Source organism: Semicossyphus pulcher, unplaced genomic scaffold (genome assembly GCF_022749685.1).
Source record: "Semicossyphus pulcher isolate SPU_LCO1_2020_fin unplaced genomic scaffold, fSemPul1.0.p SCAF_1, whole genome shotgun sequence".
Taxonomy (NCBI): Eukaryota; Metazoa; Chordata; class Actinopteri; order Labriformes; family Labridae; genus Semicossyphus; species Semicossyphus pulcher.
The window spans coordinates 15867187-15878806 of record NW_027211603.1 but is presented as its reverse complement, the minus strand read 5'-3'; the positions used below and the strand labels follow the sequence as shown (position 1 = coordinate 15878806).

Below are 11620 nucleotides of genomic sequence, written 5' to 3'. Positions count from 1 at the left end.
TTCATAAAAAAAAGATGCTGTTTTATTCTTTTTTTTTAGTTATTGATGTAACAGATGCATTTTTATCAACTTTATCTAATTAACTGAACTAGAGTGGAAGTATATCTGTTACTGTTATACTCCCCCAGTGTAACGTTGATGAGAAAAACACAAAAACATGAACAAATAAAGTTAAATTAAACACACAGCACATTATTCATAAAGGCTGGACTAAATAAGATTAGAAAAAATACTTATTTCAATTCAACATCTTCCTTTTTCTTTTTTTAACCAAAAGCCAGAAAAGTTTGCTCATTTGTCACAACGACACTTCAGATGTCATCGAACTGCGTCTGCTGATGAAATAAATGACAAGCTCCAGAAAAAAGCCTTTAGGTCAAGAGTGAACTTTAAATGCAGGACTGTTTGTTACAGCACAAACAGATGAAATGCTGTTAACCCTAGCTGTACTTTTAAAAGCAACACAAATCAATCATTAAACTGTTTTCTTGGCGGTTAACGGGCGTCTCATTGAGTTCATGTTATCAAACCTCTTCGAGACCTTGAATGTGACAGTTTCGGACTCCAGGGTTCATCACAGTGCTCCTCATCAGCGTGTAATCAGCTGTCCTGTTCACTGAGCCTGAGCCTGCTGGTTCTTCCTCTCCTGCCACATCTTCTTCTTCAGATCCAGCTCAGTGTCGGTGAATGAAGCCGGACCCCAGTTAGTGATCTTCTGAGGTCCTTTATGACCTAAAGATCAGGTCAAAAGAGAAGCGAGAGATTTAAATGTGTTTCTTTGTAATTAAAGCTCCTGTGAGGAGTTTTGAGCTGGTTATGAGATATACTGAAATTAGTACGAATCACTCTGTAAGACCTTGAAAAATAAAACCAGGCCATCAGATGAAGATTGCCTCTTTCATAGGACGAGGCTATTTTCCACCGCAAATGTTTTGTTTGACTGTTCAAATTAATTAATTGTGCTACCTTGTCGCAAGGTTTTGCTCCCATTCAGCCATAAATTCATCAGTGAGGCGCAACATTTCTGGTTATACCACATGGTTAGATGGAGTTGAGGCTTACACTGTATAAAGGAAGTGAAAGTAGCTACTCCAGCCTCACCCACTGGTTTGTGGACTGCCATTCGAAACCTAGAGTTCTATTCGCGTCTATTCTCATCGACAGGCAGCTTTATGGAAAACTTGAAACTGGCAAATGTGACCATGAATTCATGAGGAAAATTTTGACACAACAAAAAAAAAACAACAGTGAGAAATGGGATTTGTGTTCATGTAGATTTCTATAAAATGGGTCTTTAGAAAGAAAGCCGAGTTGAGGTACTTCCACATTTGCTTCCACTACTAATATACAGTCCTTGGGTTGAGGTCACTCTCCGTGCATGCGTGGGGTCCCTCCGTGTACTCCGGCTTCCTCCCACAGTCCAAAGACATGCTCGTTAGGTTCATTGGTGACTCTAAAATTGTCCGTAGGTGTGAGTCAGAGCATAAAAGGTTGTCTGTCTCTATGTGTCAGCCCTGTGATTGACTGGCAATCAGTCCAGGGTGTACACCGCCTCTCACCCAGTGACAGCTGGGATAGGCTCCAGCCTCCCCACGACCCTGAACAGGATAAGCGGTATAGATAATGGATGGATGGGTTGAGGTCAGGGCTCTGTGCAGGCCAGTCTGCTCCTTTTAAACCAAACTGGGAAAACTATTTGTTTTTTATGTCACTTTGCACATGGGAGGAAAGTACACAAAGAAAGACAAGTATGTTGCCACATACTTCTGGTCATAAAGTGTACATTACTGCGTCTTTTACTTTAAAGGTGTATTGTTTTCAAAGAAGGCTAAATTCAAACTGTGGAAAATCACATTGTCACCATATCGCACACACACATCAAGAAGCCCAATGTCCATGATCTTAATGAACAAAGTTCTTAAATACACATGTGTGATCTTTACAGCAAATACTTATAAGATACGATAAAGGTTCCTACCTGGCTGGATGAGACGCACCAGCCCCTCATGTTTTGCCACCTTGTCCTTCCAGGTCTTTGTTTTGTTTGCGGCTCGCTCGAGCTTTCTTGACACCTCCTGTATAAGACAAAGAGGACGTGAGAGAGCGAGAGAGAGAGAGAGAGTCAGATCATGTAAACTTTGAGCCTGCTGAGAGCAGGAGACAGGAGGACAGATGAGATGAAGGACCTTTTGAGACAGTTCAAACAGTTCAGCCAGCAGTTGAAGCAGCTGCTGTAACCCACCCAAATAATGAGGATGGTTTACAGAATATTTGAAACATAATACAAACATGCGTGTGGACAGGGAAGAGTAGTTTTATAACCAGATAAAAACCACAAGCTTTCTGCTAAATGGAAAAAACAAATACAAAATATTTCCTATGCCAAAGGGCATTTTCCACTCTGTCAGTTGATTCACAGATAAACTCTGTTTTCGGATCAGTTAAACCTCCACATGTGCTTCCTGACCTCATACTGCTCCAGCGCTCCATGCCGCTCCTTCTCCAGTCTATCCAGCTGCTGCATGGCCGCCTGCAGGTCTCTCTCCTTGGCCTGCTGCTCGGCCACCAGCTCCTGCTTCTCAGCCTGGGTCTGAGACAGCGCCCTCTGCTGCTGCAGGTGGATCTGCTCCAGCTCTGTCCTCTTTGTTGCCTCCTCCTCCAGCAGCCTGGGATGGAAAACACAGGAAAGATGCTTGAAATTGATTATTAAGTTGTCAATGCTACCCACCTCATTTTCTATTCAGAACAAAGGGAAATTAGAAGCTGGAGCCAGAATACATTTTTTTCCGATTAGAAAAATCCTAGGCAGTAAATCTGCTCTGCAGAATATAGCAAGAATCTCTCACTAACACCACGAGAACATGCAGACTATACTGTAACGGTTTGATTATATGCCGGGGTGCCAGTTAGGTTGCAGCCTTACAACACTGATGTCAGGGTTACCGTACAAACGTCCCAAAAATCAGAAAACGTATTTAGAACCCAAAATAGACACTAGGATTATTATTGCAAAAGGGAAGTAAAGACAAAAGGAACACGGTCCTTCCGGAAGTTAAATAGTCCAGTCCGGGATTTCTTTTAAGAAGTCCACAATCAACAACTCAAAACATTTCATTCAAGTCAATATACTTGAATGAAATATACGTCCCAGGATTACAACTCCACCGTCTTTAGATCCCACGACAATTAAACAGACAAGCAAAATGCAGATTTTAAAGCGGACAAAACAACGACCGCCACAGAGCTCCGGTAAGACCGACATACCTCTTAATCGATGCAAGCCGCCATCCTCGCCCAGGGCGTCTCTCATTTTAAGTTTGTTGAATGAATGAACTGCCGATACGGGTGGAGGCGTGTCAGTGGAGAAGCGGACCAATTGTATTGAGACTATGACAGTAGTGATTTGAGATTGCTACAATACAATGTCTGCTTTGAGGGTGTTCCCATACATTTGAGGTGAAAAGTTGATGCCTTGTGACTGATGATTTTCTGAGAGTTTTCTCAGAGCTTGCCCAAGAACAAAACCGGTCCAACTGTTGGCTGAAAAGTGAGTTTTTCTTATCATACTATATTGAGGGTTTGGGCACATGCGACTACGTTTCTTCTCTACATTTCTTTATTTGTAAAAACATGAATCCCATGTTTCACAAAAACCCACTTAAGTTTTTCACTGTAGTTCGCTGTAGTTTTTTGGCACACATGGAAGCTGTGGGGAACAACCAGGCTTCAACTGTATGTATAAAGGAGTACCTAGCTTTGAGGATGTGGTGTTGCTGTACTGTATTGTATTGCAAGGGTTCTCTGTTCTGTAATGTGTTGTGATTTGTTAGCTGGTCTATACTTTTGTGAATCATGTGTCCTTGTTAAGGTAGTGACTCATTTTAAGTGTCTGTTTTACAGTCTCACAGCTCTCATGAATCATATCTGTTGTTACACTGGTTTGGATCATATCACATAGATGTTCATGCTACTGTGTTTACTTCCTTATCCACATGCTGTCCAGTATTTGTGTGTGTGTGTGTGTGTGTGTGTGCGTGTGTGTGTGTGTGTGAGAGAGAGAGAGAGAGAGAGAGAGACCTGGCCTGCAGTTTCCGCATGGCCTCCTCATCCTGCTTGGCCTGCCTCTCGTCCTCTAACGCCTCCTCCAGCCGGTGGTACATGTCCTCCAGCTCCCGCACGCGCTGCAGGTACAGCTCCAGCTCACTGGTCTTCTGAGCCACCTGCTCCTCCATCTGCTGACGCACCTGAATCAGACAACACACACACACACACAGTAGGCTCTAAAATCAAGTACTAATTTACACATCAACGGTAAATCTTCACATTTTATGCTGCATCGAGACATTTGCTGAACTGTAGCTTCATCTCCTTTAAGCTGCTGTAATGTTTTAGTGCTTGAGTTTGTTTATCTTACAAAAGCCATTATCTGTTCAGTCACTGAAGTAAGACGATGATTAATAAGTTGGTGAATGTGACGCTCATGAGTCATCATCATGAGATTCATCAGTTAAACTTTTTTTAACTTGTGTTTCCTGGAAGGACAGAGACGCACAAGGCTGATGGTGACTTCATCAGAAGATAAAAATGGAATGCAGTCTTAGCTTAACAAACTCATTTGTTTTCTGACAAGACCGTGTGTCACCACATATGCTGTGTCACAATTATCAGCCCACTGATGTTCAGGACAAAAGAAGACAACTGTGGGAAGCAGACTCAGGCACTTGTTACCATTTTCTCTCTCTCCAGGTCCAGCTTGTACTGATCCTGCAGGTCTAACTGAGACTTCTTCCTCCTGTGCTCCTCCACTGCCGCATCGGCCGCAGCCTCTTCCATTTTCTGAGAAGCACAAATGAGGAAAGAGCCGTTACTTCCCTGCGTTAATGGAGCCCAACATAGACCAGAAGGGGAAATACTGTGTTAATACTCGGTAAACTATTCTTCCTCTTAATGTAAATGAGTCGTTGGCATTTGGAATCCATTTAAAAAAGACACCTGGCAACGTAAAAAGAGAAGTGAAACGCTTTCACTGATCTTCTGCAACCCTGAAACAAGTCTGTGCGTCACGCCATTCACTGTCTGCAGGTGTCCCTGGCTGATAAAAACAATAGTTTGCATAGCAGGTTTTGCTTCCCTTTTCACTGTGAACGTTCTGCTGAATCATGTGGGTTTTCTATCCATTGGCCGTTGGAGGTTATATTAAACCAGAGAATGTGAGCATAAAGGGAAGTAGGCAAAAACTCACTCACAACAGACTTTTCTCACTGACACAACACTGAAGTCATTTACAAGTTGTGTTCAGGATGTTTAAAAACCTGGAGAGGGAGAGTTTAAATGAAATACAATAAATAAAGATTCAGTTGTATGTTTTGTAATCGAGAAACATGAGAAGTTACAGAGATTAACCTACAGTAGCTCCAGATTAAGACCTGCAATAAAGCCTGTCTTTAACATTGCGACAACAAACAAGGTTAGGGTTAATAAAACAACAACAGTATGATTATAGTATTAAGCTGCACTGAATTAAGTTCAGTTTTTTGGATTGCGTCAGAGGATGTGAATCAAATCGATCTCAACAAACTTCCACAGCCTCCTTCTCAAAGTCTGTTTGAACAGTTAACCGTGTGCATGTACCTTCCTCATCTCCTCCAGCTGTCTCTGTTTGTAATCATTGGCCGCCTGGAGCTGCTTCATCCTCTCAACCAGGTCCCCATCATCGGCCTGCTGCCTCTGCCGAAGCTCCCTGCGCCTCAGGCGCGACTCGCGGTGAGGAGACGGCAGCCCCAACCTCAGCTGCTGGATGCATGTTTGTATAGCTGCAGGTGAGAGGGTGTCACTGTGTGATTAACCTATGCATTGTTGATTCAGCGGCTGTAACATTCACACATTTAGGAGGTAAAGAGACCATGACTCTTACTGATAAATACCTTGAATCCATTCCTGCTTCTTCTTTTTATCCGATGCACTGATCTCAAAGCTTTTATCCATGCACTTGATAATAAACAGGCATTTCTTCCCTTCTTTATCTGGCAGGGACTGCAGGAGAGAAAATACAGTGGCAACGTCAGTCACATCACACTTATACAAAACCATGTGGGTTTATAAAAGTTCTAATCCTTCAGGAAAACTTAAAATGTTATAAAATAATTCTATATTTTTTATTCATTAGAGCCTTACAGTATTACTTATATATCATATATTATGTACAGTAAACAGGCAACAACATATTCTAACATAAACAAACAATAAAACTGGACCTCCACACAGCACGTTTGATCCAGAGTGATGTCTCCTTTCAGCTCCACCAGATCCTCACACACGTAGTACGACATTGAGTTGGGTCGAAGGACAAACCAGCGCTCCGTCCAGTTCTTCCGTTTGTGGCCCTTTTTCATCATGTACCCCTACAAAGCAAAGACATCTAATTATCCTGCCATAAGCTCTGTGATTAAACATACGTTATGCTAATGACAATGTGAATAATCCTATTTCAGGAGATCACTGTTTGATAGTTGCTGTAGTATATAAAATATATCTAAAATTACAATGACTGTTTTTCTGTCAAATCAACAAAAAAGTTCCCAGCTAGCAGGGAACGTTCCCATAACATCGGCTAACATAACCTACAAGTTCTAATTATGTTTGAAAGAAAACGTTTTAATCCAATATTCAAAGAACGTTTGAAGGATGTTCATCATTTCAAATAATGTTTTTGTAACGTTAAAACTTAAACTGAGACATAACGTTTTAACTGCAACATTCTGAAGATATTTTAAGGATGTCTGCCTGGGATGTCTGAACGCCGTTTATAAAACATTTGCTCAATGTTACATAAAAACAAAGGGAGAACATGCTCACTGCGACACTCTGAGAATCTTTTCAGGATGTTAGTACGGCCTGAACTATCAGAACGTTTCTGAAATGTGATTTGAACACTCTCACTGCAACTTTCTGACAAGGTTTTCAGAGAACTACTATTAAAAGGAACATTCTGGGAACCAAATAAAAAGTTCCCGCTCAAAACATTAGCAGAACATCGCACGTAACATTATCAGAATGCTCTTAGAACTAAACATTTCTAGCTGGGTATGCATTACACTAAAAATACAGTAATAGTCTAACAAACGTATAGGTAAATGTCTGAACTACTTCTACACAAACCCTGTTTACTTTAAAAATTACTTTCACCAATTCAGATCTCTTACATTTTAATTTTAATTCATCTTAAAATTTCACATTATTTACCAAAAAAACATTTTTCTCCTCAACAAAGTCCTTTTTGGCCCTGAGTTGTGTCTGCAGGGTTTGGGAACCCTGTTACAGTACTCTGAGTGTCTCACCTGTTTGAGCACATCCAGTATGAGTTCTTGAAAGACCTCATAGATGCCCATGGACAGGGTCTGGTGGTTCATGCCCTTACCAAAGTAACTCAGCCCCACCAGTTCAATCAGCTCCCAGGCAGTCAGGCAGTTATTCTTTGCGTTAAGCTGCAGCTTGTATTCTGCAAACTTCTCCTCGCTCCATACGCTCCCCATGGCCTCCGTCAGCTTTCTCAGGAAGTACTCAATCTAAGGCGACGGACAGACAAAAGAGCTTAAAGCCATATTTGCAGGACGGTTGAAAATGTACTTCCTCTATGTTAATTTCTACCTCTTCAGTGATGATGACCAGCGGGTATTTGACCTCTGATAGAAAGTTGAAGATGCACCAGACTTTAAAAGCATCGTCATCTGAGATGAGTAGATGTTTAGTTTCGATATTTTTCTTGTAACACAGAGTCCAGCACATCTTGTTGAACTCCATAACATCAAAATCCTGCCGTACCTGTGAATGAAAGAAATGCAGCACTCAGTCAGAGTCAAACTTTGTCAGCTGGACCATTCGTGTTTTTAAATGCTAAGCAGGAGACTGGTGTTTGTCTCCTTTCAAAAGCTCCAGTCTGCAGGATGTGAGGTACAAACCTGATGTCATTAAATGGCTCATTTTGATTCAAGTCAGAGCTTTCAGGAGAAAGGCAGCAATACAGCTTCCAAGTACAAAGAGTGAAACTCAAGCAGTTTACTAACGGACATTGGAGGTAGTCTTGTAACACTTGCCATGTATTTCACTGTGCTTTCTACACCAATTTCCAAATTGTGCAATTGAATTGTTATTTAAATCAGAGTGAAATTTGAACGCTCTTTTACTACTCTTTTAGCATTTTTGTCCCCACCTTGTCCAGAATAAACTTGTTGAGGTAAGGCATGTAGCCGTGGTTGGACAGAGGCCCTTCATCATCATCTTTGAAATGCTCCTCAAGGGCCACGGGGTCATGAGGGATCTTCATCATGGTGCACAGGTTGTGAGACAGCACCTGGAAAAAAACACAATTTGAATGTGAATTAAATACTACGATAAAACATGAGCACATGCAGATAAGGGGAAATATTTTTACTGACAAATTCCTGCACTGTACTGAGTACGTAAAAAGACAGATCATAGATCAGTATCACAGTTTTCTGGTTTTGCAACCACTCAACCACTCAGAAGACAGCACCACTGGCCAAGCGTAACTTCTGTTCTTGAAGTCAGCTTTCACTTCTCAGAATAAAGGTTATTTGTTCTCTTTTGTTGGGCTTTAATAATGGGGATAACACCCAGACATGTTTAATCTTAACTGTGAAACACTGTAGCCTCACAGCCACAAGGATTGTTAGCTTTAAACTGGCCATAAGAGGAATATAAAGACCATAAATAAGTCTCCAAAAATAGGAGTTTTTATGGCCTCTCATCAGTGTTGAAAGAGCATATGGGAGAGATGAAAAACCTGCAAGATACTTGAAGTCAGACACGCATACTCAGGCCAAGGCGCCAAAACAGAGCCTTTCTTTGTCATTTACAACATTAAAACAGCATGTAGCATGTTTTTTAATTACTGTAGAGGTAGATTTAACATGCTTCAACCCTTACCCTTATGTGAACTCCCTGCCATGGGTAATAATTTTTTTTTTTTTTTGCGGATATGCCGATATTTTCGAACCCTTTTTGCCTATTGCCATTTTTGATACCGATATATAAGCCATATATTTTTCCCCCACCTAAATACAGAGAACATCAAGTCTCCCCTGTAGTGGAATTGATATCATGTCTACTCTTATTGTAGTGGCCCACTGGCAGATGCAGAAATAACATATTACAGTGCTTTTTAAAATGTACTCATTCACTGGGCAATGTAAGAAAACGACTTAAACTTAGGTTATGTACAAAATGCCATATTTATTTCTATGTAACATTTTCTTAAACATAAAATCAAATAAAACGTAGACAGGCTTGGATCATGCGCTCCCTGAGACAATCCTGGCAATAGTCACAACTAGGTCAAAGTTGACCTATTGGTAAATGGACTGTACTTATATAGCGCTTTTCTAGTCTTTTTTTTCCGTTTCGGAAACTTCGAAAAACTGCCATACCGCAGACATCTTGCACCCTTCTTCACTCTTGATGGAAGAGGCGTAGTGCAGGCAGTGTGCGCGCACACCTGAGCCGAGTTAATGTCGTAGCATTATGTTAAGCTTTTTTAGGGAATCATCAAGCATTTAGGAATAATTTAAGCATTGTTTTATCGGCGGAAAATATCGGGAGAAAAATGACATATCTGTCGATGACGATATGTCATTTTCAAGCCATTATCTGCAGATACCGATAATATTGTGCATCCCCAGTAGCGCTGTTGTAAATTCCATGTAAAATATGAGAAAGAACAAAAATATCAACATCCATAAAATAATAAGTTAAGGCATGCATTCAAATATTACTTGAAAATAAAAATGTAGACTATAAGTAATGGTAAGCTATTTGAAGTAGGCTAACAAAAGAAGATGAAACCAGTAGGCTGATAAGCTATTATAAAGTGTTTTATTATTATCTGCATTAGTGGATTTATACGGACTGATAAATGTTAAGCCATATTTTAATGTTGTAATTATGTAACACAACAGGAGGTTAGAAAAAAACTAACACATATTAAAACTGAAACATAAGTAGAAACAAAATAACTGGCCTTTTCAAAATAAAGTGAAACACCCCAAATTGTAGATATTTGTATGTATTCCAAAGTTACCCCCTTTTTTCTGTAATGACTAGACACAAAATGTATAAGTTTACGCTGTGAGGAATATAAATATTATAGAACAGATATGATGGACAACTTTTACGCTACCATTAAATAACTGTAAGGATTCTCATCCTTACGTGACGTTACGAACGTTTAAGAAGAACCTTTAACTGACAGTTTGAGAGTCAGTTCACTCTCGATGGCGTCTGAACTTTAAAACAGGGAAACCAGAACTGAAACGCACCTTTAACTGAGACTTGGACACTTTTCCCCGATGGTCCACGTCCAGTGCAGTGAAGGCGTGCCATATGGATTTCAGAAGCTCATCTCGATGCCACATTTTGTCCCTCAGCAACTCCAAAGCAGGTTTGTCGGTGTGTCCGTCTGCGGTGCGTTTGTTAAAGTCTGTGTGTAACTGTCTGCCTTTCAAACACGGTGCCTGTGGCGTAGCAGGGAGTAAAAGTGAGGTAATAGCGCCACATAATGTTTAGTGAAATTACTTTTCATGTCGTAAATAGTTGGTCCCTCGCATGCTGTTTCAGTAAAAAAAACCCACTAAATGCAAATTGGATTCGTAGAATACCACTGATGAAGGAAGTAGGGGAGACTGGGGGCAATTGTAACGTCTTGAATTTCACCAATCAGGAAAGAGATTGAATCATGAAAGGGCAGTGACAAACCATCATTAATTGAAGCCTGAGAACAAGCTGGGTCTGTGATGATGCCTACCTGCCTACCAAAAGCCACTGATGTCTCAACATGGCAAAATAAGAATTCTTCCAAGACTTGAAAAAGGTAAAGCTAACAATACAATTTATTTTTATTTTAGTTTGTTGATTATATTTTGAGATACTATATGTAGTTGAGCAAAAATAAATTAATTTCCCCTGAAAAGTCTAGGAGTAAGAAGTGAAAGTAGTATAAAATCTAAATACTCACATAAAGTACAAGTACCTCAAATTCTTCTTAATTGGACACCTCTGCCCATTTGGGGCAACGCATTAACCTTGTATTTCACACAATAATGAAACATATGTCTTCATTATAATAGGAAATACACAGCTTAAAAGTTGATGACAAACAATGGCTCTGCTGTAATCTGTCAGAGAGCCATAGTAGCAGTTTGACAACATACACAATACCAGGAAGTAAAACTGAATTCAGCCATAGTTCATTATATTTTTTAGACTTAATGGTAAACGTATGCTTTTCCTGCTGATAAAAGCTCTAACATCTTTTAGGTAAAGAGGCCTTTCCAGCCTTAATAAAAGGTCATATCAAACTGCTCAATGATGCACATTTGTTGTATTGTTTATTGCGTCCAGAGCCTGCTGTATATGTCTATGTGTTGCAAGAAAGATTCATTATTTCGTATATATGCTTCAGAGCTGCTGTGGTGTTGGCGGGGGCTTAGGGATTTGTGTGTATATAGTGTATAGCAATGTCAAAAACAAAACATTTCATCTAAAAAAAGTTGAAGCTTATACACAAAAACAATTAAACATAAAATAATTCATAAAACGGAGAACT

At 40.2% G+C, this 11620-nt stretch overlaps 1 protein-coding gene across 1 annotated transcript; it reads right to left on the bottom strand.

The window, feature by feature from the left end:
• On the bottom strand, positions 1-11288 carry LOC138593596 (switch-associated protein 70-like). The gene is made up of 12 exons (XM_069664671.1): positions 10335-11288; positions 8210-8350; positions 7648-7821; positions 7338-7565; positions 6255-6401; positions 5925-6033; positions 5632-5813; positions 4729-4836; positions 4078-4244; positions 2468-2666; positions 1979-2075; positions 1-732 (listed from the first exon to the last, which is right to left on the bottom strand). Exons 1-12 carry the CDS (start codon positions 10428-10430, stop codon positions 614-616), a joined length of 1767 nt encoding a protein of 588 aa, XP_069520772.1. The 5' UTR covers positions 10431-11288; the 3' UTR covers positions 1-613.
• Between the last annotated feature and the right edge of the window lie 332 nt (positions 11289-11620).